The sequence below is a fragment of the Ranitomeya variabilis genome, chromosome 3, assembly GCF_051348905.1.
Source record: "Ranitomeya variabilis isolate aRanVar5 chromosome 3, aRanVar5.hap1, whole genome shotgun sequence".
Taxonomy (NCBI): domain Eukaryota; kingdom Metazoa; phylum Chordata; class Amphibia; order Anura; family Dendrobatidae; genus Ranitomeya; species Ranitomeya variabilis.
In genome coordinates, this window is record NC_135234.1 from 443,428,868 (window position 1) to 443,456,865 (window position 27,998).

Here is a 27,998-nt window from a genome sequence, read left to right on the forward strand (position 1 = left end):
TGCTAGACCTAATATTAACCAACAGGCCAGACCGCATATCAAATATAAGGGTTGGGGGTCACTTGGGGAATAGTGATCACAAAATAATAAGTTTTCATGTAACCTAAAATAAGATGGGTAGTAGGGGGGTGACAAGGACACTAAACTTCAGGAGGGCAAATTTCCAACGGATGAGAGAGGATCTTGGTGCAATTAACTGGGACGATATCCTGAGACACAAAAATACACAAAGAAAATGGGAGACGTTTATTAGCATCCTGGATAGGACCTGTGCACAGTATATACCGTATGGGAATAAACATGCTAGAAATAGGAGGAAACCAATATGGCTAAATAGAGCTGTAAGGGGCGCAATAAGGGACAAAAAGAAAGCATTTAGAGAATTAAAGGAAGTAGGTAGTGAGGAGGCATTAAATAAATACAGAAAATTTAATAAATTCTGTAAAAAGCAAATCAAGGCAGCAAAGATTGAGACAGAGAGACTCATTGCCAGAGAGAGTAAAAATAATCCCAAAATATTCTTTAACTATATAAATAGTAAGAAACTAAAAAATGACAGTGTTGGCCCCCTTAAAAATAATCTGGGGGAAATGGTGGATGAGGATGAGGAAAAAGCCAATATGCTAAATGATTTTTTTTCATCAGTATTTACAAAAGAAAATCCAATGGCAGACAAAATGACTAGTGATAAAAATTCCCCATTAAATGTCACCTGCTTAAACCAGCAGGAAGTACAGCGGCGTCTAAAAATAACTAAAATTGACAAATCTCCGGGCCCGGATGGGATACACCCCCAAGTACTGCAGGAACTAAGTACAGTCATTGATAGACCATTATTTTTAATCTTTAAAGACTCCATAATAACAGGGTCTGTACCACAGGACTGGCGTATAGCAAATGTGGTGCCAATATTCAAAAAAGGGGCATAAACTGAACTCGGTAATTATAGGCCAGTAAGCTTAACCTCTACTGTGGGTAAAATCCTGGAGGGCATTCTAAGGGATACTATACTGGAGTATCTGAAGAGGAATAACCTTATGACCCAGTATCAGCACGGGTTTACTAGGGACCGTTCTTGTCAGACTAATTTGATCAGCTTCTATGAAGAGGTAAGTTCCGGACTGGACCACGGGAACCCAGTGGACGTAGTGTATATGGACTTTTCCAAAGCTTTTGATACGGTGCCACACAAAAGGTTGTTACATAAAATGAGAGTAATGGGGATAGGGGAAAATATGTGTAAGTGGGTTGAGAGCTGGCTCAGGGATAGGAAACAAAGGGTGGTTATTAATGGAGCACACTCGGACTGGGTTGCGGTTAGCAGTGGGGTACCACAGGGGTCAGTATTGGGCCCTCTTCTTTTTAACATATTTATTAATGACCTTGTAGGGGGCATTCAGAGTAGAATTTCAATATTTGCAGATGACACTAAACTCTGCAGGGTAATCAATACAGGGGAGGACAATTTTATATTACAGGATGATTTATGTAAACTAGAAGCTTGGGCTGATAAATGGCAAATGAGCTTTAATGGGGATAAATGTAAGGTCATGCACTTGGGTAGAAGTAATAAGATGTATAACTATGTGCTTAATTCTAAAACTGTGGGCAAAACCGTCAATGAAAAAGACCTGGGTGTATGGGTGGATGACAAACTCATATTCAGTGGCCAGTGTCAGGCAGCTGCTACAAAGGCAAATAAAATAATGGGATGTATTAAAAGAGGCATAGATGCTCATGAGGAGAACATAATTTTACCTCTATACAAGTCACTAGTTCGACCACACTTAGAATACTGTGCACAGTTCTGGTCTCCGGTGTATAAGAAAGACATAGCTGAACTGGAGCGGGTGCAGAGAAGCGCGACCAAGGTTATTAGAGGACTGGGGGGTCTGCAATACCAAGATAGGTTATTACACTTGGGGCTATTTAGTTTGGAAAAACGGAGACTAAGGGGTGATCTTATTTTAATGTATAAATATATGAGGGGACAGTACAAAGACCTTTCTGATGATCTTTTTAATCATAGACCTGAGGCAGGGACAAGGAGGCATCCTCTACGTCTGGAGGAAAGAAGGTTTAAGCATAATAACAGATGCGGATTCTTTACTGTAAGAGCAGTGAGACTATGGAACTCTCTGCCGTATGATGTTGTAATGAGTGATTCATTAATTAAATTTAAGAGGGGACTGGATACCTTTCTGGAAAAGTATAATGTTACAGGGTATATACACTAGATTCCTTGATAAGGCGTTGATCCAGGGAACTAGTCTGATTGCCGTATGTGGAGTCGGGAAGGAATTTTTTCCCCCATGGTGGTTACTCTTTGCCACATGGTTTTTTTTTGCCTTCCTCTGGATCAACATGTTAGGGCATTTTAGGTTAGGCTATGGGTTGAACTAGATGGACTTACAGTCTTCCTTCAACCTTAATAACTATGTAACTATGTAACAAATTGATCCGCAAAAATGAAAAAGTACTTTTTTTTCACACAAAATTTCTTTTAGCCTCAATTCTTTCATTTTCACATGGGCAACAGGATAAAATGGATCCTAAAATTTGTTGGGCAATTTCTCCTGAGTACGCCGATACCTCATATGTGGGGGTAAACCACTGTTTGGGTGCACGGCAAGGCTCGGAAGGGGAGGCGTGCCATTTGACTTTTTGAATGGAAAATTAGCTCCAATCGTTAGCGGACACCATGTCGCGTTTGGAGAGCTCCTGTGTGCCTAAACATTGGAGCTCCCCTACAAGTGACCCCATTTTGGAAACTAGACCCCCCAAGGAACTTATCTAGATGCATAGTGAGCACTTATAACCCCCAGGTGCTTCACAGAAGTTTATAACGCAGAGCCGTCAAAATAAAAAATAATTTTTCTTTCCTCAAAAATGATTTTTAGCCCAGAATTTTTTATTTTCCCAAGGGTAATAGGAGAAATTGGACCCCAAATGTTGTTGTCCAGTTTGTCCTGAGTACGATGATACCCCATATGTGGGGGTAAACCACTGTTTGGGCGCACCGCAGGGCTCGGAAGGGAAGGCACGCCATTTGGCTTTTTGAATGGAAAATTAGCTCCAATCATTAGCGGACACCATGTCGCGTTTGGAGAGCCCCTGTGTGTCTAAACATTGGAGCTCCCGCACAAGTGACCCCATTTTGGAAACTAGACCTCCCAAGGAACTAATCTAGATGTGTGGTGAGCACTTTGAACCCCCAAGTGCTTCACAGAAGTTTATAACGCAGAGCCATGAAAATAAAAAATAATTTTTCTTTTCTCAAAAATGATTTTTTAGCCCACAATTTTTTATTTTCCCAAGGGTAACAGGAGAAATTGGACCCCAAAAGTTGTTGTCCAGTTTCTCCTGAGTACGCTGATACCCCATATGTGGGGGTAAACCACTGTTTTGGCACACGTCGGGGTTTGGAAGGGAAGTAGTGACGTTTTGAAATGCAGACTTTGATGGAATGCTCTGCGGGCGTCAGGTTGCGTTTGCAGAGCCCCTGATGTGCCTAAACAGTAGGAACTCCCCACAAGTGACTCCATTTTGGAAACTAGACCCCCAAGGGAACTTATCTAGATGTGTTGTGAGCACTTTGAACCCCCAACTGCTTCACAGAAGTTTATAACGCAGAGCCGTGAAAATAATAAATGTGTTTCCTTTCCTCAAAAATATTTTTTTAGCCCAGAATTTTTTATTTTTGCAAGGGTAACAGGAGAAATTTGACCCCAAAAGTTGTGGTCCAGTTTCTCCTGAGTACGCTGATACCCCATATGTGGGGGTAAACCACTGTTTGGGCACACGTCAGGGCTCGGAAGGGAAGTAGTGACATTTGAAATGCAGACTTTGATGGAATGGTCTGCGGGCGTCACATTGCATTTGCAGAGCCCCTGATGTGCCTAAACAGTAGAAACACCCCACAAGTGACCCAATTTTGGAAACTAGACCCCCCAAGGAACTTATCTAGATGTGTGATGAGCACGTTCAACCCCCAAGTGCTTCACAGAAGTTTACAACGCAGAGCCGTGAAAATAAAAAATCATTTTTCTTTCCTCAAAAAAGATGTTTTAGCAAGCAATTTTTTATTTTCACAAGGGTAACAGGAGAAATTGGGCCCCAATATTTGTTGCCCAGTTTGTTGTGAGTGTGCTGGTACCCCATATGTGGGGGTAAACCACTGTTTGGGCACATGCCTGGGCTCGGAAGGGAAGTAGTGACGTTTTGGAATGCAGACTTTGATAGAATGGTCTGCGGGCATCATGCTACGTTTGCAGAGCCCCTGATATGCCTAAACAGTAGAAACCCCCCAAAAGTGACCCCATTTTGGAAACTAGACCCCCCAAGGAACTTATCTAGATGTGTGGTGAGCACGATCAACCCCCAAGAGCTTCACAGAAGTTTACAACGCAGAGCCGTGAAAATAAAAAATCATTTTTCTTTCCTCAAAAAAGATGTTTTAGCAAGCAATTTTTTATTTTCACAAGGGTAACAGGAGAAATTGGACCCCAATATTTGTTGCCCAATTTGTTGTGAGTACGCAGATACCCCATATGTGGGGGTAAACCACTGTTTGGGCACACGTCAGGGCTCGGAAGGGAAGTAGTGACATTTGAAATGCAGACTTTGATGGAATGGTCTGTGGGCGTCACATTGCATTTGCAGAGCCCCTGATGTGCCTAAACAGTAGAAACACCCCACAAGTGACCCCATTTTGGAAACTAGACCCCCCAAGGAACTTATCTAGATGTGTGATGAGCACGTTCAACCCCCAAGTGCTTCACAGAAGTTTACAACGCAGAGCCATGAAAATAAAAAATCATTTTTCTTTCCTCAAAAAAGATGTTTTAGCAAGCAATTTTTTATTTTCACAAGGGTAACAGGAGAAATTGGACCCCAACAGTTGTTGCCCAGTTTGTCCTGAGTACGCTGGTACCTCAAATGTGGGGGTACACCACTGTTTGGGCGCACGTCGGGGCTTAGAAGGGAGGGAGCACTATTTGACTTTTTGAACGCAAGATTGGCTGGAATCAATGGTGGCGCCATGTTGCGTTTGGAGACCCCTGATGTGCCTAAACAGTGGAAACCCCTCAATTCTAACTTCAACACTAACCCCAACACACCCCTAATCCTAATCCCAACTGTAGCCATAACCCTAATCACAACCCTAACCCCAACACACCCCTAACCACAACCCTAACCCCAACACACCCGTAACCCTAATTCCAACCCTAACCCTAATCCTAACCCTAATCCCAACCCTAACCACAACTGTAACCCCAACACACCCCTAACCCTATCCGTAACCCTAACCACAAGCCTAATCTTAACCCTATTTCCAACCCTAGCCCTAATTCCAACCCTAACTCTAATTCCAACCCTAACCCTAAGTGCCCACGTTGCGGATTCGTGTGAGATTTTTCCGCACGATTTTTGAAAAATCTGCAGGTAAAAGGCACTGCGTTTTACCTGCGGATTTACAGCGGATTTCCAGTGTTTTTTTGTGCGGATTTCACCTGCGGATACCTATTGAGGAACAGGTGTAAAACGCTGCGGAATCCGCACAAAGAATTGACATGCTGCGGAAAATACAATGCAGCGTTTCTGCACGGAATTTTCCGCACCATGGGCACAGCGGATTTGGTTTTCCATAGGTGTACATGGTACTGTAAACCTGATGGAAAACTGTTACGAATTCGCAGCGGCCAATCCGCTGCGGATCCGCTGCGGATCCGCGGCCAATCCGCTGCGGATCCGCGGCCAATCCGCTGCGGATCCACGGCCAATCCGCTGCGGATCCGCGGCCAAATCCGCACTGTGTGCACATGCCATAACCCTAACCCTACCCCTAACCCTACCCCTAGTTCTAGTTCTAACCCTAGTTCTAACCCTAACCCTAGTGGAAAAAATATATATATATATTTTCTTTATTTTATTATTGTCCCTACCTATGGGGGTGATAAAGGGGGGGGTTTATTTATTATTTTTTTATTTTGATCGCTGTGATAGAACCTACCACAGCGATCAAAATGTACTTTGCCGGCCGGCAGATTCGGCAGGCGCACTGCGCATGCGCCCGCCATTTTGGAAGATGGCGGCGCCCAGGGAGAAGACGGACCGACTTCGGGAGGCTCGGTAAGTATGAGGGGGTGGTGGTGGGGTGGATCGGAGCACAGGGGGGGGGATCGGAGGACCGGACAGGAGCACGGGGGAGCGGACAGGAGCACGGGGGAGCGGACAGGGGGACGGAGGGGGGTACCGGACAGAACGGAGGACTGGGGAGGAGATCGGGGGCGGTGGGGGGGCAGAACATGATTTCCAGCCATGGCAGATGCTATTGCAGCATCGGCCATGGCTGGATTGCAATATTTCACCATTTTTATAGGTGAAATATTGCAAATTGCTCTGATTGGCTGTTGCACTTTCAACAGCCAATCAGAGCGATCGTAGCAACGTGGGGGCAAAGCCACCCCCCCTGGGCTGAAGTACAACTCCCCCTCTCCCTGCAGATCGGGTAAAATAGGAGTTAACCCTTTCACCCGATCTGCAGGGACGCGATCATTCCATGACGCCACATAGGCGTCATGGGTCGGATTGGCACCGACTTTCATGACGCCTACGTGGCGTCAAAGGTCGGGAAGGGGTTAAATATGAATGTCTGAGAAAAGTCTGAATACTTATGACCGTGTGAAATTAGTTTTTCCTTTTTATTAAATTTGCAAAAATTACTACATTTCTGTTTTTTTTTCAGTTAAGATGGGGTGCACAATGTACATTAATGTGAAAAAATGAACTTTTTGAATTAGCAAATGGCTGCAATGAAACAAAGAGTGAAACATTTAAGGGGGTCTGAATACTTTCCATACCCACTGTATATTTGAGAACACATTTCGCTGTACAGTGTTTTGATAATTCTCTAATTTCATTGTTCTTCTAACACAATCAGGGCCTCCTGCCACAGAGCAGCAAAGCAGCCCACATTATGGATCCTCCGCACCTGTTTTACTGTAATAACATTTCTTTATAGGTTTCATTTGGCCTATAACCATGCTGGTCTATATTGCATAGTTTCATCTATTTGAAGAAAATTTTCCCAGGAGGATTGTGATTTGGCGTTTAAATTTTTGGCAAAGTTCAGTCACTCTTTTGTATGTCTTTAAGCAGTGGGGACCTCTTTTGTCTTTACCCATAGACCTCTGTTTTGCTCAGTGTGCAACGTGTGGTACAAGTTGAACCATCATCACTGATGACTTCCGTTCAGGCTCAAGTTGTTTGGAGGTTACACAAACTTTTTTTTGCCACATTTTGAACCCACTTTCGTAGGGTTTCCTCATCAATTTTCCTCATTCCACCACGCCCTGTAAGGTTTTTCACTTTGTTGAGTAGCGAACTTCGTGATAACCTGCTGTTAAAGCTAAGGAGGTTAAAATTATGACTGTAAATGAATAACTTCCTACAGCACCCAACATGGGAACAGTAAGCATTACACAATCCCTGCTGAAATCAGATAAACATATCTTCTAAAAATGGTAAGATGGTTTCCCTATTTTACAGTTTGCATTCTTTTAAATGTATATCTTAACTGTATTACCCAAACATACTGTATGTTAACAGTTTTGTGTTTTTATTTTAGATAATAGGGAGCCGAAATATGCAAATGAGATATGTAAGTTGACAAATTTTAGGCTCTGTTCACATCAGCATTATTATTTACATTGTTCTGCTCTGCAATAGTTGCAGAATAACTAAATTAACTAGTGATCCAGATCCCTGACATGGTGGACACAAGTGATACCCTGTTGACCATTGGTGACAACTGCGATAGAGGCTCTAGTGCAAATATGAACAGAACTTGGTAAATATGGTGACATTGACAGTGCACTCTTTTTATTTACAGTGACAGATAAAGATGCAGAATATATGTAAGTTAAAATAAATGATATACTATGTGTCATTTCTTCACTGCATTTGTGACTAGTAGTCATTTCTAAACTCTATATGAGCACTCTCTATCCATTTTTTAACCCATTCTGTACAAATATAATTTAGATGTAAAATGTGAAAAGAAAAGTGATGTCTAGATGGCAAAGGTTCCCTAAAAGGAGACTACTGGCATTCATAAAGTCAATGTAGTAAATACAATTATTGTCAGCAGCGGGTGTGCATTTGCGCACAGTGGTGTTCATTTTCCATAGAGATCAAGGTCTCTTCTATATGACGTATGAAAATTACTGTACCATACAGCCCTCAGTATGAATAGGGGTACTGCATTTGTTCAGCATAACCTCTTAATTTGTATAATACCCTGTGCAGTGGGTAGTCAGAGTGCCACTGTCCAGGGGAAAACATTGAAGCTCTGCAGCCCTACATCATTTTCATTTTCCCCCATACTGTCAGGGTACAGACGTCAAACTAGCTAACTTATTTTCATAACATTTTTAGAATCTATTTTCGCTCAAGTATCCCTCCCCACCCTAAAAAATAAAAAATAATACGAAATGTATCATTCCCTGTATGCCAGTTTTCTAGCATAAAAAGTCACTAAATTTTGATGTATGCTCAAAATTATTACAACCCCTGGCAAAAATTATGGAATCACCGGCCTTGGAGGATGTTCATTCAGTTGTTTAATTTTGTAGAATAAAAGCAGATCACAGACATGGCACAAAACTAAAGTCATTTCAAATGGCTTTAAGAAACAGTAAAAGAAATAAAGAACAAAAATGTGGTAGTCAGTAATGGTTACTTTTTTTAACCAAGCATAGAGGAAAAATTATGGAATCACTCAATTCTGAGGAAAAAATTATGGAATCATGAAAAAAAAAAACACTCCAAAACATCACTAGTATCTTGTTGCACCACCTCTGGCTTTTATAACAGTCTCAGTCTCTGAGGCATGGACTTAATGAGTGTCAAACAGTACTCTTCATCAATCTGGCTCCAACTTTCTCAATTGCTGTTGCCAGATCAGCTTTGCAGGTTGGAGCCTTGTCATGGACCATTTTCTTCAACTTCCACCAAAGATTTTCAACTGGATTGAGATCCGGACTATTTGCAAGCCATGACATTGACCTTATGTGTCTTTTTTCAAGGAATGTTTTCACCGTTTTTGCTCTATGGCAGGATGCATTATCATCTTGAAAAATGATTTCATCATCCCCAAACATCCTTTCAATTGATGGGATAAGAAAAGTGTCTAAAATATCAACATAAACTTGTGCATTTATTGAAGTAATGACAGCCATCACCCCAGTGCCTTTACCTGACATGCAGCCCCATATCATCAATGAATGTGGAAATTTGCATGTTCTCTTCAGGCATTCATCTTTATATATCTCATTGGAACGGCACCAAACAAAAGTTCCAGCATCATCACCTTGCCCAATGCAGATTTGCAATTCATCACTGAATATGACTTTCATCCAGTCATCCAGTGTCCACGATTGCTTTTCCTTAGCACATTGTAACCTTGTTTTTTTCTGTCTAGGTGTTAATGATGGCTTTCGTTTAGCTTTTCTGTATGTAAATCCCATTTCCTTTAGGTGGTTTCTTACAGTTCGGTCACCAACGTTGACTCCAGTTTCCACCCATTCGTTCCTCATTTGTTTTGTTGTGCATTTTCTGTTTTGGAGACATATTGCTTTAAGTTTCTGGTCTTGAAGCTTTGATGTCTTCCTTGGTCTACCAGTATGTTTGCCTTTAACAACCTTCCCATGTTGTTTGTATTTGGTCCAGATTTTAGACAGTTGACTGTGAACAACCAACATCTTTTGCAACATTACGTGATTTACCCTCTTTTAAGAGTTTGATAATCCTCTACTTTATTCAATTGACATCTCTCGTGTTGGAGCCATGATTCATGTCAGTCCATTGGTGCAACAGCTCTCCAAGGTGTGATCACTCCTTTTTAGATGCAGACTAACGAGCAGATCTAATTTGATGCAGGTGTTATTTTTGGGTATAAAAATTTACAGGGTGATTCCATAATTTTTTCCTCAGAATTGAGTGATTCCATATTTTTTCCCCTATGCTTGGTTAAAAAATCTAACCATTACCGACTACCACATTTTTTGTTCTTGATTTCTTTTAGTGTTTCTTAAAGCCAGAAAGTTGCCATTTGAAATTACTTTAGTTTTGTGCCATGTCTGTGATGTGCTTTTTTTTCTACAAAATTAAACAACTGAATGAACATCCTCCAAGGCCGGTGATTCCATAATTTTTGCCATGGGTTGTACTACTTTTGTCCCTTTTGCACCAAACCCAGCATTATTCTGAAACAAGTGTGCAGTTTAGAAGTAGGGCGAACTTAACCAATGGGCATCAAATTTATTTTAATATGTGAAAAAAACTTGGTGGAAATTGAAATCTATGCCAGCTTATAACTGCCATAGATTTAATTTTATGGTGCACAGAAAGACCGAACATGCACCAAGTTTATTAACTAACTCTAGGGGTGAAATTTGTAAGCTGCTAATGTAGGGATACTGTGCCCCATGCTCTGTGGTTGAAATTTGTAAGCTGCTACTGAGGGAGCACTCTGCCCCATTCTCTGTGGGTGAAATTTTTTTTTTACTGAACTGGAAATAGCAAGCCTCAGTCTGTGTGGGCACTGTTAACATTTTTATGTTATTCATTTACTTTCTATTTTACCATGATTTCTCCTGCTCTTACCTCCATTTAGCTTCCTTTTGCAGCCCCCTAGCACTGACTATGACCATTGTACAGACATTTTAAAGAACTGAGTTCAAATTCTGACCCAAACCGAAGTTTTTACTGTATGTTCGTTGAACCTGGTGAACCCAAACATCCCCGGGTACGCTCACCTCTAACAATAAGCTCTGGAAACAGATTCTCAGGGAGATTTATGTCCTGCCAATAGATATTAAAAGCTCATTTACATATTAAGAAAAATGTTGATTTCTCTGGAATAAGACATTAGATCGCAAATATCGAAGTGCCATTTAATTCAACATTACATGATCTACATGCCCATATACACTGCTTAGGAGTGTTGATCCAACTGACAGATTCCCTTCGATTTCATATAGCAGTTTATGAACATTATCACTATATATATTTCTCTTTTCTGTAAGTGATCCTATTTCTTCAACTTACTACAATTTTGGTAAGTCATTTTTTATTCATTCTGAATAAACTGAAAAATTAATGATTATTTATATATTAATTGGATCTTTGCTATACTTTATTTAGTCATTAACATTAGACATCACTCATAGCACATGTTCCATTCACAATGCATCATAGCGTGGTCTACCAGGCTTTATTCCTTTTTCCATCTTGCAATCCACCCACTTATTACCCTTTTAATTTCTTCTCTCACTTTCTATTCCTTTCCTTGGCATCTACTTTTTTAACTATTTATATACTATTTACATATGCCGTCTCATTTTCACATAGTAATCTTTGTGCTTTTTAAGTCCATTCACCCACAATTAGAACTTATTTCTGGCAGACATCTGTTAGTTGAAATTTCTGTTCAGTATACACAAGACAAACTGGTAGTATGTAAAAGAAGACGCACAGGAAGACAATAAAATATATGGTTGATTCAAGCTCTGTTGGGATGACTCTTTGTGCACATTTCCGGCTCCTGTCCAGGACAGAGGACCTTCGCAATAAAATGATCTTGATGCCATGCAGGAGCAGGGTGTTAGGCATTGTTTATTACACTGTGTGCACAATTATTAGGCAAGTGAATATATTTCTGCTAATGTTTCAGCTCCAAGCTGTATAAACTTGAATGCTTATTTGATTAATCAGATCAGATTGTTCTACTCATTAGGGCAAAAGATGAGGTTAAAATTAATGTTGTCACTTTAATGAGCTATAATACTCTATTAGTGACATCTAATGTGGTAATAATAGCACTATCTGGTGATGTTTAGTTGCATTACAAGTTGTTTTTCTGTAAAGCTGTCGATTGCATTGTGGGAAAAACCAATGCATTTTGGGTACGAAGGTCCTGTTAAAGTAGACATTTTGTAAGAAGTAGTCTAGCAGAACAGTTGTGTAAAACATTCTCCTACATTATGTTACTAAATCTCCACTATCCTGGATAAAGTACATCTGGTAAGGGAACTCTCTGTTTTGTGGTATTGTGTATTCAGAACTGTTGTTAAATCACAGTGATTGTTATTAGGTCATTTGTTCACATGTACAAGCTCCATCTTGCTATATGCTTTCACTGTTAATTGTAAATGTCATTCTAATTTCAATACTTACTGTATACCTGTTATTTGTATTCTTGTAGTTTTACCACATTCATACACTCTGATTCTATACATCCATCTGTAAAGCAATAAGCAAGTTAGGCTACAGAGAACGATCTGCTTATTTTGGAGACAGAGGTTTATGCTGTGTGTCAGATTGCACACCTTGAGAACGTGTAAGAAGACAGAACACAGAGTATGTGACTTTGTGTAATGACAGAGGCTGTGACCTAATGATATCAACATCCTTTATCAAGGAGTGCAAAATTATTAGGAAGCTTGTTTTCCTCAGGCAAAATTGGACAAAAGAGATTTAACTGAATCTGAAAAGTAAAAAAATGTTAAGTCTAACAGAGGGATGCTGCAGTCTTTCATTTGCTATGATATTGGAGTTTGATCACAAAACCATCAAAAGTTTTGTTGCAAATAGTAAGCAAGGTCGGAAAAAAATTGTTGAAAAGAAAGATGCAGATTAACTGCCAAAGATTTTGAGAAGAATCAAACATGAAGCGAGCAGGAATACATTATCTTCCAGTGTTGTCATGTTACAGAACTGCAACCTAACTGGAGTGCCCAGAAGTACAAGGTATTCAATGCTCAGAAACATGGCTGAGGTAAGGGAATCTAAAATCAACTTCAAAGCCAGCAAGGTGGATGTGGGATACTGCTATGTTTTGGTATTATTAAATATGGGCTATTTGAACCCTTTTGGGTTGAAGATGGACTCAAAATCAACTCCCAAACCTACTGCCAGTTTGTATAGGACACATTCTTCAAGCAGTGGTTCAGGTAAAAGTCTGCCTTTTTCAAGAAAAAAAAGATTTTTATGTAGGACAATGCTCTATTGCATGCATCTACAACTGCATCTACATCTACAATGTACTCTAATGCTGATGAAAGAATAATGATATGGTCCCCTTCTTCACTTCACCTAAACCCTTAAATGGGAGATTTACAGTGAAGGTAAACAGTTCAGCTCTATGAACAGTGTCTAGGAGGCTGTGGTTGGTGCTGGCCAAATAGATGATCATCAACAGATTAAAAACTAACACTCTAAGGATGGAAAGCTTATGACTGTAATTGAAGAGAAGGGTGGATATATTGGTCACTGATTATTTTTTTTTGAAATGTCAGAAATATATTTTTGTACATTTTGAGTAGTGTGGTTATTAGTCTCACTTTAAGGCCCTCTTCACACGTCCTGATATTTCCAGTACTGGAAAAACCAGTAACGGTGCTATCCATGTCCATGTGTCATTCGTGTGCACCATCAGTGTGACATGTAATGAAATAGACTGCAGAATAGAAAAGACAGATGTTTAGGTGTTAGGTGGGCAAAGATGGAGATGTCAGTGAGATAATTTGTGCCGTGCGTGTGTAGTTTACTGTACAGGTATTTAGCTAAAAAATAAACAAAAAAAAGGTGAAGGGTTGCCCCCTATTTTTTAGTAACCAGCTAAGGGCAGCAGACAGCTGCAGGCTGATATTAACCCCTTCATGACCCAGCCTATTTTGGCCTTAATGACCTTGCCGTTTTTTGCAATTCTGACCAGTGTCCCTTTATGAGGTAATAACTCAGGAACGCTTCAACGGATCCTAGCGATTCTGAGATTGTTTTTTCGTGACATATTGGGCTTCATGTTAGTGGTAAATTTAGGTCGATAATTTTTGAGTTTATTTGTGAAAAAAACGGAAATGTGGCAAAAAATTTGAAAATTTCGCAATTTTCACATTTTGAATTTTTATTCTGTTAAACCAGAGAGTTATGTGACACAAAATAGTTAATAAATAACGTTTCCCACATGTCTACTTTACATCAGCACAATTTTGGAAACAATTTTTTTTTTTGCTAGGAAGTTATAAGGGTTAAAATTTGACCAGTGATTTCTCATTTTTACAACAAAATTTACAAAACCATTTTTTTTAGGGACCACCTCACATTTGAAGTCATTTTGAGGGTTCTATATGGCTGAAAATACCCAAAAGTGACACCATTCTAAAAACTGCACCCCTCAAGGTGCTCAAAACCACATTCAAGAAGTTTATTAACCCTTCAGGTGTTTCACAGCAGCAGAAGCAACATGGAAGTAAAAAATGAACATTTAACTTTTTAGTCACAAAAATGATCTTTTAGCAACAATTTTTTTATTTTCCCAAGGGTAAAAGGAGAAACTGGACCAGGGACGTTGTTGTCCAATTTGTCCTGAGTACGCTGATACCTCATATGTGGGGGTAAACCACTGTTTGGGCGCACGGCTGGGCTCGGAAGGGAAGGAGCGCCATTTGACTTTTTTAATGAAAAATTGGCTCCAATCTTTAGCGGACACCATGTCGCGTTTGGAGAGCCCCCGTGTGCCTAAACATTGGAGCTCCCCCACAAGTGACCACATTTTGGAAACTAGACCCCCCAAGGAACTTATCTAGAAGCATAGTGAGCACTTTAAACCCCCAGGTGCTTCACAAATTGATCCGTAAAAATGAAAAAGTACTTTTTTTTCACAAAAAAATTATTTTAGCCTCAATTTTTTCATTTTCACATGGGCAACAGGATAAAATGGATCCTAAATTTTGTTGGGCAATTTCTCCTGAGTACACCAATACCTCACATGTGGGGGTAAACCACTGTTTGGGCACATGGTAAGGCTCGGAAGGGAAGGAGCGCCATTTGACTTTTTGAATGGAAAATTATCTCCATCGTTAGCGGACACCATGTCGCGTTTGGAAAGCTCCTGTGTGCCTAAACATTGGAGCTCCTCCACAAGTGACCCCATTTTGGAAACTAGACCCCCCAAGGAACTCATCCAGAGGCATAGTGAGCACTTTAAACCCCCAGGTGCTTCACAAATTGATCCGCAAAAATGAAAAAGTACTTTTTTTTCACACAAAATTTCTTTTAGCCTCAATTCTTTCATTTTCACATGGGCAACAGGATAAAATGGATCCTAAAATTTGTTGGGCAATTTCTCCTGAGTATGCCGATACCTCATATGTGGGGGTAAACCACTGTTTGGGTGCACGGCAAGGCTCGGAAGGGGAGGCGTGCCATTTGACTTTTTGAATGGAAAATTAGCTCCAATCGTTAGCGGACACCATGTCGCGTTTGGAGAGCCCCTGTGTGCCTAAACATTGGAGCTCCCCTACAAGTGACCCCATTTTGGAAACTAGACCCCCCAAGAAACTTATCTAGATGCATAGTGAGCACTTATAACCCCCAGGTGCTTCACAGAAGTTTATAACGCAGAGCCGTGAAAATAAAAAAATAATTTTTCTTTCCTCAAAAATGATTTTTAGCCCAGAATTTTTTATTTTCCCAAGGGTAATAGGAGAAATTGGACCCCAAATGTTTTTGTCCAGTTTGTTCTGAGTACGATGATACCCCATATGTGGGGGTAAACCACTGTTTGGGCGCACGGCAGGGCTCGGAAGGGAAGGCACGCCATTTGGCTTTTTGAATGGAAAATTAGCTCCAATCATTAGCGGACACCATGTCGCGTTTGGAGAGCCCCTGTGTGCCTAAACATTGGAGCTCCCGCACAAGTGACCCCATTTTGGAAACTAGACCTCCCAAGGAACTAATCTAGATGTGTGGTGAGCACTTTGAACCCCCAAGTGCTTCACAGAAGTTTATAACGCAGAGCCATGAAAATAAAAAATAATTTTTCTTTTCTCAAAAATGATTTTTTAGCCCACAATTTTTTATTTTCCCAAGGGTAACAGGAGAAATTGGACCCCAAAAGTTGTTGTCCAGTTTCTCCTGAGTACGCTGATACCCCATATGTGGGGGTAAACCACTGTTTTGGCACACGTCAGGGTTCGGAAGGGAAGTAGTGACGTTTTGAAATGCAGACTTTGATGGAATGCTCTGCGGGCGTCAGGTTGCATTTGCAGAGCCCCTGATGTGCCTAAACAGTAGGAACTCCCCACAATTGACTCCATTTTGGAAACTAGACCCCCAAGGGAACTTATCTAGATGTGTAGTGAGCACTTTGAACCCCCAAGTGCTTCACAGAAGTTTATAACGCAGAGCCGTGAAAATAAAAAATGTGTTTCCTTTCCTCAAAAATATTTTTTTAGCCCAGAATTTTTTTATTTTTGCAAGAGTAACAGGAGAAATTGGACCCCAAAAGTTGTTGTCCAGTTTCTCCTGAGTACGCTGATACCCCATATGTGGGGGTAAACCACTGTTTTGGCACACGTCGGGGTTCGGAAGGGAAGTAGTGACGTTTTGAAATGCAGACTTTGATGGAATGCTCTGCGGGCGTCAGGTTGCGTTTGCAGAGCCCCTGATATGCCTAAACAGTAGAAACCCCCCACAAGTGACCCCATTTTGGAAACTAGACCCCCCAAGGAACTTATCTAGATGTGTGGTGAGCACGTTCAACCCCCAAGTGCTTCACAGAAGTTTACAACGCAGAGCCGTGAAAATAAAAAATCATTTTTCTTTCCTCAAAAAAGATGTTTTAGCAAGCAATTTTTTATTTTCACAAGGGTAACAGGAGAATTTGGACCCCAATATTTGTTGCCCAGTTTGTTGTGAGTACGCTGATACCCCATATGTGGGGGTAAACCACTGTTTTGGCACACGTCGGGGTTCGGAAGGGAAGTAGTGACGTTTTGAAATGCAGACTTTGATGGAATGCTCTGCGGGCGTCAGGTTGCGTTTGCAGAGCCCCTGATATGCCTAAACAGTAGAAACCCCCCACAAGTGACCCCATTTTGGAAACTAGACCCCCCAAGGAACTTATCTAGATGTGTGGTGAGCACGTTCAACCCCCAAGTGCTTCACAGAAGTTTACAACGCAGAGCCGTGAAAATAAAAAATCATTTTTCTTTCCTCAAAAAAGATGTTTTAGCAAGCAATTTTTTATTTTCACAAGGGTAACAGGAGAATTTGGACCCCAATATTTGTTGCCCAGTTTGTTGTGAGTACGCTGATACCCCATATGTGGGGGTAAACCACTGTTTGGGCACACGTCAGGGCTCGGAAGGGAAGTAGTGACATTTGAAATGCAGACTTTGATGGAATGGTCTGCGGGCGTCACATTGCATTTGCAGAGCCCCTGATGTACCTAAACAGTAGAAACACCCCACAAGTGACCCCATTTTGGAAACTAGACCCCCGAAGGAACTTATCTAGATGTGTGGTGAGCACTTTCAACCCCCAAGTGCTTCACAGAAGTTTATAACGCAGAGCCGTGAAAATAAAAAATAATTGTTCTTTCCTCAAAAATTATGTTTTAGCAAGTAATTTTTTATTTTTGCAAGGGTAACAGGAGAAATTAGACCCCAGCAGTTGTTGCCCAGTTTGTCCTGAGTACGCTGGTACCCCAAATGTGGGGGTAAACCACTGTTTGGGCGCAGGTCGGGGCTTGGAAGGGCGGGAGCACCATTTGACTTTTTGAACGCAAGATTGGCTGGAATCAATGGTGGCGCCATGTTGCGTTTGGAGACCCCTGATGTGCCTAAACAGTGGAAACCCCTCAATTCTAACTTCAACACTAACCCCAACACACCCCTAATCCTAATCCCAACTGTAGCCATAACCCTAATCACAACCTTAACCCCAACACACCCCTAACCACAACCCTAACCGCAACACACCCGTAACCCTAATTCCAACCCTAATCCTAACCCTAATCCCAACCGTAACCCTAATCCCAACCCTAACCACAACTGTAACCCCAACACACCCCTAACCCTATCCGTAACCCTAACCACAAGCCTAATCTTAACCCTATTTCAAACCCTAGCCCTAATTCCAACCCTAACTCTAATTCCAACCCTAACCCTAAGGCTATGTGCCCACGTTGCGGATTCGTGTGAGATTTTTCCTCATGATTTTTGAAAAATCTGCAGGTAAAAGGCACTGCGTTTTACCTGCGGATTTACAGCAGATTTCCAGTGTTTTTTTGTGCAGATTTCACCTGCGGATTCCTATTGAGGAACAGGTGTAAAACGCTGCGGAATCCGCACAAAGAATTGACATGCTGCGGAAAATACAACGCAGCGTTTCTGCACGGAATTTTCCGCACCATGGGCACAGCGGATTTGGTTTTCCTTAGGTGTACATGGTACTGTAAACCTGATGGAAAACTGCTTCGAATTCGCAGCGGCCAATCCGCTGCGGATCCGCGGCCAATCCGCTGCCAATCCGCTGCGGATCCGCGGCCAATCCGCTGCGGATCCGCGGCCGATCCGCTGCCGATCCGCTGCGGATCCGCGGCCGATCCGCTGCGGATCCGCGGCCGATCCGCTCTGTGTGCACATGCCATAACCCTACCCCTAACCCTAACCCTACCCGTAACCCTAACCCTACCCCTAACCCTACCCCTAGTTCTAACCCTAGTTCTAACCCTAACCCTAGTGGAAAAAGAAAAAAAAATATTTTCTTTATTTTATTATTGTCCCTACCTATGGGGGTGATAAAGGGGGGGGTTTATTTATTATTTTTTTATTTTGATCGCTGTGATAGAACCTACCACAGCGATCAAAATGTACCTCTAATGAATCTGCCGGCCGGCGGGCGCACTGAGCATGCGCCCGCCATTTTGGAAGATGGCGGCGCCCATGATGGAGGCGGACGGGGACCGGGAGCCTCGGTAAGTATAAGGGGGGGGAGATCGGGGCACGGGGGGGGGCGTCGGAGCACGGGGGGGTGACATAGGAGCAGGGGGGGAGCGGGCAGGAGGACGGGGGAGCGGACAGCAGGACGGGGGAGCCGGCAGGCGGACGGAGGGGACCGGAGGACTAACGGAGCACTGGGGGGGCGATCGGTGGGGTGGGGTGGGGGGGGGTCACATTAGTGTTTCCAGCCATGGCCGATGATATTGCAGCATCGGCCATGGCTGGATTGTAATATTTCACCAGTTTTTTAGGTGAAATATTACAAATCGCTCTGATTGGCAGTTTCACTTTCAACAGCCAATCAGAGCGATCGTAGCCACGGGGGGGTGAAGCCACCCCCCCTGGGCTGAAGTACCACTCCCCCTCTCCCTGCAGATCGGGTAAAATAGGAGTTAACCCCTTCACCCGATCTGCAGGGACGCGATCATTCCATGACGCCACATAGGCGTCATGGGTCGGATTGGCACGGGTTTTCATGACGCCTATGTGGCGTCATGGGTCGGGAAGGGGTTAATAAGCTGGGAAGGTCCAAGGATATTGTATTCTTCCAAGCCTAAGACCAGCCCTCATCCACCCCATAAATGGTGCATCGATTAGATGTGTCAATTCTGGTGCTTAGCCTTAACTTTTCCCGATTGCCCTGGTGCCGTGGCAATTGGGGTAATGGGATTGTGGAGTTGATGTTAGAAGATGGCTGACATCAAGCCCTTGGGTTAGTAATGGAGAGATGTCTGTCAGACACCCCCATTACTAACCCAGTGGTTAAAAAAATAAAAACACAAATACAAAAGTCCTTTATTTGTAAAAATCACTCCCCGACAATTTTCCTCTTTCACCCCTTTATTAAAAAAGAAAATGAATGCCGGTCAGCCATAATCCACATAGAGGTCCCACAACAATCTCCGTCTTTTTTGTCCAGCATATGGAGCCCCGTTCAGAGAACAAAACTCCAGAGACTGGAGCAACAGCCAATGCCGCGGCTGCTGTGATGAGCGGTGACGTCAGTATGGTTACTGCAGTTAACATCTGCTGGCTCACACTGAGGGCAGCGTGAGAGCTGGAGTGATGAGCGATAACATTACAACTCATCATTCTGGCTCTCACGCTGCACAATGTGAAATCCGGAAGCTGTAAACTGCGGTAACTTTACTGACGTCACTTCTCATCACGTCTACGGGTTTTGCACACGGACACGGTTTGTGTGAATTCACTGACATATGCACAGCACCATGGATTTAAATGGGTGTGCGTGTGTCAGTGTTTGCAGTACGTATGAAAACGGACAACACCCGTAACTGCATACACGGATGTGTGAAGGGGGCCTAACAGTTGAGATGGGAACATTTTACAGTTTTCATTCAGTTGCATAATAATTCTGTGCACGAATACTTGCCCAATAATTCTGCACAAATAGCTATTCTGAGGCTAAACCTGACTTTTACTTTCTTAAAAATTCATGGTTTGGGTTTATTAACCTTTTGTATTGTTACACTGACTGTAGTTGTTCAATAATATAATTATCAAAATACAACTTGCTGAATAATAGGGCACATAATGTATTTTATTTGTATTATTTGTACATGAAACACTCCAAAACCGGATAAAATATGTGTACTAGAGTATAGTGTTTTTACACCTTGATTGCACACAAATGATTTTGACTAAGGCCTCATTCAGATGTCTGCATTTGATCACATGCTCAAAAGAATGATACAAGTATAATAAATTATAAAGCGTCTATCCATTGTAATGTTATTCATGGACAGCATACAGACTGCATACTGATGCCATCCATGATTTTCACATACCCATTGACTAGCATTGGCACTTTTTATCTGTGATGCTGATATTAGACATGTCTTCGTGATTTTTGCACACAGCCATCAAAAAACACAGACATGCAGACATGTAAACTGCACCATAGACTATAATGGGTATGTGTGCAACCACACATAGAACACGTATGTGTTTGACTAAAATAATAAAATAATGTATTTTTTCTTCAAGTACTGACTTTATCTTTTGCATTTAAGAAACATACTGGTAGTTATACAACTTACTTGTCTCCAATGGACGATATAATTTCCCAGGATGATATACATTCCATTTTTTTCAGCAGCCGTGTTTTCAGTAAAGCAACATTTTAATGCTATTTAATGGCATATTATCCCTTTATCTGCAGGCAAATAGCATTTTTGAACATGACAAGTTTCCTTTAAATGTAAATAACGTGTACTATTTTCAATTGTACATATGATTTATTTTATAGATTATTGCAAATGTTCATTGTATGGAAACATCTTCAACCCTAACAAACAATGTTCTCAATCAGGTACAGTTTGATTTTGGCTAGCGCTTCATGGCGACCTTTGTCATGTGATATCAAGTCACACCACCATAGAATGTGTGCAATTTCTTTGCTATAGCAGTGACTGTGACTCTTTTGTGTGCAGCTAACCAGCCATGGAAACCTATTTGATGAAGTTGCCAGTACAGTATTTGTTCTACTGTCACTCCTACAGGCAGGTTGTGGTTGTAGTAAGGGACACAGCGGGGATAGGCACGTCAGGGGCTTCAGTGTAAAGCTGATCTATTGTTACCCCTAAATGCATCTACTTTACTATAATAGCAAATACAGTCTAAGGCAGATACAATATGTTACAATCTGATTTGTGGCAAGGGTGGTAAAGTTTATAGGGCAAATACATCATTATACTTTATTCAGTCGTCATGACAGCACTAACGAGAGAGGGGATCCGCCCTTCAGGGACAGGAAACCTACAGAGATAAAAGGGCGGCACCTCTCTCCCGCATCAGTTGGTTTCCTGTCCCTGACAGGGGACCTTGCAGAGGCCTTTGGAAGAAAGGCGAAGAAAATTTTGACCCAGGTCCGACTCACCGATTCTGGAGGCGGGATGGCCCCTTCCCCGGTGTTGATCGAGAACGCTGGAAGTGCCGCACCACAGAGGGCTGTGGGGGTAGGCAGCAGCACGGCAGGAGCAGCCTTCAGGGGGAGTGCTGTCTCGAGTGGGTCCCATCGCCAGGTACGGGTAAGTATTGTGTGGGAGCCCCTCCGGAACTGAGACCCTCTGGTGGTGGTCCCCCTGGGACGCACATCGCAGCGGCGGTACCCTTGCTGCCGGCACTAGGCGCTAGCGCTCCCCCTCTGCACCGGCGTTCTAAGCGGCACGAGCGCTGCGTTCTAAGCGGCACGAGCGCTGCGTTCTAAGCGGCACGAGCGCTGCGTTCTAAGCGGCACGAGCGCTGCGTTCTAAGCGGCACGAGCGCTGCGCTCAAGCGTTCCGGAAGCGACGCACCGGAGGTGACGCGCGTGAGGGGGCGGGGCTTAGTACGGCAACAGGCAATGATGCCCGGCGCATGCGCAGTGAGTCACACTGAGGGAAAACATGGCAGCGCCCGTCGGTCTCCCCTTTATAGACTGCGTGGGAGTTTTTTCGTCTGCAACCTGCGGCGGTACTTCCTGGCTGGTATCGTAAGTACCATTGGCGGGGGTCTCGGGGGGGAGGGGCCTCCCACACGCCGTCTTGTACCAGGCAGTTCACCAGGATTGGCCGGCTGTCCCCCATCGGGGGGAGGTACCTTTAGGGGGCCGGCTACTTAAGGATTCAATGATGGCTGCTTCATGCTTCATATCCATTGTTACAATGGAGTCTCAGGAGCAGGATCCGTTGCCTTCTGAGCAACAGTGTCAACCCCTGGAGAAGCCCCATGCAGCAAACACCTAGCGACGTGCTAGTGGCAGTAGTCGTCCTGGAGGTAGAGCTGATCAATCCTCTAAAGCCGGAAAGTCCTCAAGCCGGATGGATATTGCTTCGGTGGAGAGGGTCCCCCCGCAATCTTCGGTACCACTCAGACACTATAGGGGTAAGTGATCGTCGTGAAAGTTCACTTAGTGATTGGTGTCCCTCCTTATTCCCTTTCTTACATCAGGGAAAAAAGCGGTCCTCTAAATCCAAGCACAAGGAATGTGCAGAATGTGGTATTCCTCTCCCGGACGAATACGTGAAAAGACTATGTGGTCCGTGTATCCAGCGTCTGATAGCGGAGGAGACGCCAGATTTCGCTACTAGTCTAAGACAGATTGTTAGACAAGAGATTAGAAATTCTTCAAGATCTCAATCTCATAGTAGGGGGTCTAAAATAATAGACCCTGGATCCCCAAGTTCACGTGAGGATAGTGACTTAGGAGAGATAAAGTCAGAAGCTTCTCTCTCATCAGTTTCCTCCTCGGGCTCTGAGTACGGACATTCTTGTTTTTCTTTTGACCGGATAGACCGCCTCGTTAAAGCGGTAAATAACACAATTGGAATTGAGCAGACGCCGCCAGAGAAATCCATGCAGGATGTCATGTTCAAAGGTCTGGACCGTAAATCCCGCCGATGCTTTCCGGTGGTGGAGAAAGTTAGTGCCCTAATTTCCAGAGAATGGAAAAAACCGGAAAGAAAAGGTTCTCTTCCTCCATCCTTTAAACGGAAGTATCCGTTCGAGGAGTCCGCATCGGCGACGTGGGATAAAGCCCCGAAGCTCGATGCTGCTGTAGCCAAGGCTTCTAAAAAATCCTCTCTACCGTTTGAGGATCTGGGGACTTTAAAAGACCCACTGGACAGGAGGGCAGATGTGTTTCTCAAGGGAGCCTGGGAAACTTCAGCAGGGGCTCTCAGACCATCAATTGCTGCCACCTGCACGGCACGCTCTATGATGGTGTGGTTGGATAGCCTGGAGGGTCAGCTGAAGAACAAAACCCCGAGAGATGAAATATTATCCTCCCTCTCTATGATTCAAGGGGCTGCGGCTTACCTTGCTGATGCTTCAGCGGACTCAGTTAAATTGGCGGCTAGGTCGGCCGCACTCTCTAATTCAGCCCGTAGAGCAATCTGGCTGAAATGTTGGCAAGGAGACATGCAGGCCAGATCCAAATTATGCAACATTCCGTGCGAAGGGGAGCACTTATTCGGTCCGGTCCTGGACGAATTATTAGAAAAAGCAGGAGACAGTAAGAAACGTTTTCCCTACCTCGGTAGGCCCACTTACAGAAGAGGCACTAATAGGAGGTGGTTTGACCGAACAAGACCAAATAGAGAAAAACCCAGATATGACGCCAATAAAAAGAAAGGTAGAGGCTACATGTTTAATTCCTTTAGAGACAACAGGAAGCCACAATGACTGGCGGACCGGGTAGGAGGCAGGCTTCTAGCCTTCTATCCGGCGTGGCGTATTATTTCCAATAGCCCGTGGGTCCTGAACATTGTTGAGTCTGGACTAAAGTTTGACTTTCAAATCACTCCTGATGACAGGTTTCTAGTAACACCGGTGCGTTCTTCCTCCGCAGAACAGCTGGCATTAGAGACTGAGGTCCAGGAACTCCAACAGAAAGGCGTTTTGGTGGAGGTTCCTGAAGTACAAAGGGGTAAAGGATTCTATTCTCCCCTCTTCTTGATTAAGAAGCCAGATAATACCTTTCGCACAATTATAAACCTTAAGGGCCTAAATAGGTTTTTGTGGATCCCGTCATTTAAAATGGAGTCGGTCAAGTCTGCAATAAAGTTATTGTTTGGCGGGTGTTTTATGGTCGTCTTAGATCTTAAAGACGCATATTATCACGTCCCCATACACGTAGACCACCAGTGTTATTTAAGAGTTGCAGTCCTCTTAGGGGAATCGATAAAACACTTCCAATACAAGGCACTCCCCTTTGGTGTCGCGGTGGCCCCTCGGGTGTTCACGAAGATAATGGTGGAGGTCATGGCACATCTCCATGAGCAGGATATTCTCATAGTTCCATATCTCGATGACCTATTAATAATAGGAAACTCTGAATCACACTGCACGTCCCAACTACACAAAGTAATTGCAGCCTTGCAAAGGTTGGGGTGGATAATTAATTTTAAAAAATCGCGGTTGCAGCCTCTAGAGGTTCAAGAATTCCTGGGTCTCATATTGGACTCGAGGTTACAAGAATGCCGTCTACCTGACGTTAAGTTGGAAAAAATCCAACGACAGATTCTTAGAGTGATTGATAATCCGGTAATAACATTGAGGGGAGCAATATCACTGTTAGGCTCACTCACGTTGTGTATCCCGGCAGTACGTTGGGCCCAGTACCACACCAGAGTCCTACAGTGGGAGGTTTTGTACAACACTCGTCTGTTAGAGGGTCACTTGGATAGTTCTCTTTCCTTGTCGGATTCCACTATTCAGTCCTTACGTTTGTGGTTACACGCTCCAAACCTACGTAATGGGGTTCCCTGGATAAACCACATATCGCGGGTAATAACCACAGATGCTAGTCCCACGGGATGGGGGGCGCATATGGGCGAGATGTGGGTCCAGGGGGTTTGGTCACCCTCCGAACAGAATTTGTCATCTAACCTTAAAGAGTTGTTAGCCGTAGAACGAGCTCTGAGACATTTCCTTATATCCTTACAGGACCATCACGTCAGACTATTCTCAGACAATCAGGTAACGGTAGCTTACATTAACCACCAAGGGGGAACCCGATCCAGGTCCTTAATGGAGGTATCGGGTCGTATCTTACAGATAGCCGAAAATCATCTACGGTCACTCACATCACTGCACATAAAGGGGAAACACAACGTTGTAGCCGACTTTTTAAGTCGCAGAAAACTCGGGCAAGGAGATTGGGTGCTCAATCAGGTCATCTTCGATCAGATCACCCATCGTTGGGGGTACCCACAGATAGACCTCTTCGCCAACAAAGAAAACAAAAAATGTCGTCGATTTTGTTCCCTAAACCCCAGAGACAATCCGGTGGCGGTGGATGCCCTCCTAATCCCTTGGCACTTCGATATAGCCTACGCCTTTCCCCCGCTGAACTTGATCCCGATAGTTCTCAGGAAAATTCGGGAGGACAAAGCTCATGTAATTCTGATAGCGCCGTTCTGGCCCAAGAGGCCGTGGTTTCCTTGGTTGAGGAAAATGTCCATTTCTCAACCGTGGATTCTCCCAGAACTCCCAGACCTCCTCTCACAAGGCCCGATCTTCCATCCACAAGTGGCCAGTTTACATCTGATGGCGTGGGATTTGAAGGGTCATTACTAAGAAAAAAGGGATTTTCAGATGGACTTATTAATACCCTATTAAAAAGCAGGAAAGATTCCACGACAAATATTTATGTAAGAATCTGGAGGAAATTCCTTTCGGTCTCAGGATCGGTTATGACTCAGAAAGCTAATATTCCAAAAATCTTGGAGTTCCTGCAGAGAGGCCTAGAGATGGGGCTAGCTACAAGCACCCTTAGAGTCCAGGTTTCAGCCTTAGGTGCGCTGTATAATTGTGGGTTAGCTAAAAATTATTGGATTGCTCGTTTTATTAAAGCGGCGGCTAGATCAAGACCCATCGTTAAGAAAAGACCAGCCCCGTGGGACTTAAACTTAGTCCTCTCAGCGTTAACGGAACCCCCCTTTGAGCCTTTAGAATCTGCATCTATAAAGATCCTGTCCTTAAAAACAGCTCTTTTGATTGCTCTTACGTCGGCTAGGAGAGTTAGTGATTTACAGGCCCTCTCTAGACTGACTCCATATATGCAGATTAGAGAAGATAGAGTAGTATTAAGAACTGATCCCCTCTATCTTCCGAAGGTAGCATCTAGGTTCCTCAGACTTCAGGAGATAAATCTTCCCACTTTCTGTCCTAATCCTAAGAACCAAAAGGAACTCAAACTCCATACATTGGATGTCAAAAGATGCCTTCTTAAATATATTTCTTTAACAGATCCCTGGAAAAAAAATAATTCCTTGTTTATATCCTATCAGGGAGTCAAGAAAGGGTTTAGAGTGTCCAAGAACACCTTAGGTAGATGGATTAGGGAGGCAATTTCTCTGGCTTATTCAGCAGGTGGCCTTGAAGTCCCGGAAGGCGTAAAGGCTCATTCCACTCGTGCCATGGCAACTTCCTGGGCAGAGAGATCGGAGGTGTCGATTGAGGATATATGTAAGGCGGCCACATGGTCATCTCCGTCTACGTTCTTTAATCGTTATAGATTGGATCTTGGTAGCTCCAACGATCTCACATTTGGTAGAAGGGTGCTGGAAGCAGTAATCCCGCCCTAGTACTCTTTTCTCTGTAATTCTCTCGTTAGTGCTGTCATGACGACTGAATAAATACTCAAGCTACTTACCAGGTAGCGGTGTTTTTCAGGAGTCCATGACAGCACTCCTATATTCCCTCCCTTTTTCTACTGGGATTGGTTTCATCACGATAAGTATATTCTCATGTAGGTTAAGTTTCTACAAAAATTTAGTCACAAGGTGAAATGTGTTAGATATTTATGTGTTACTAATCAATGGAGGTCCTCTCATGCTCTGTAATCCAACTGATGCGGGAGAGAGGTGCCGCCCTTTTATCTCTGTAGGTTTCCTGTCCCTGAAGGGCGGATCCCCTCTCTCGTTAGTGCTGTCATGGACTCCTGAAAAACACCGCTACCTGGTAAGTAGCTTGAGTATTTCCACTGCAGTGGTGACCTTATGTTAGAGGTATCAATTGGAGTAATGGCTCATTTATAACTGCTACCTCGGCACATTTGACAGCTATATCACTAGTTTTTGTGCAATGAACTTTGGACACTCGCATATGCCAGGAGATTATACATTATGTAGGTCAGACATTGGAATCAATATTTGTATTGATATTAGTTCTTGTCTTTATCATTTGTCTCCTAAAGAATATGAAATGATTGATTATCAGAATACCCATAGTCTCGGAAGGAAATAAAAAGTCTGGTGAGTATTTTGCTGCCAATACTGTATGTACTATATGTATGAAATCCATAATGAATGAGGCATTTACGTATTTTTCTGCATCTATCAAAACTGCCTAATCTACTATATAATTGTCTAAGGGTCACTTCCGTCTTTCTGTCTGTCACGGAAATCCCAAGTCGCTGATTCGTTATGGCTGTTTTGCCGCGACCAATCAGCGACGGGCACAGTCCGGCGGCAAAATGGCCGCTCCTTACTCCCCGCAGTCAGTGCCCGCTCCATACTCCCCTCCAGTCAGCGCTCACACGGGGTTAATAGCAGCGGTAACGGACCGCGTTATGCCTCGGTGTAATGCAGTCTGTTAACGCTATTAACCCTGTGTGACCCACTTTTTACTATTGATGCTGCC

The 27,998-nt window shown here is 43.2% G+C and overlaps 1 protein-coding gene across 1 annotated transcript in view; it reads left to right on the forward strand.

The window, feature by feature from the left end:
- Positions 1–27,998, forward strand: part of LOC143816276 (uncharacterized) — a 90,117-nt gene that overhangs the window by 49,351 nt on the left and 12,768 nt on the right. Inside the window, exons 7-11 of the mRNA XM_077296458.1 lie at positions 7,631–7,663; positions 7,895–7,919; positions 11,091–11,122; positions 21,121–21,183; positions 27,553–27,610. Of these exons, the coding sequence (XP_077152573.1) occupies positions 7,631–7,663; positions 7,895–7,919; positions 11,091–11,122; positions 21,121–21,183; positions 27,553–27,602 (203 nt within the window). The 3' untranslated portion in view covers positions 27,603–27,610. The remainder of the gene's footprint in view (positions 1–7,630; positions 7,664–7,894; positions 7,920–11,090; positions 11,123–21,120; positions 21,184–27,552; positions 27,611–27,998) is intronic.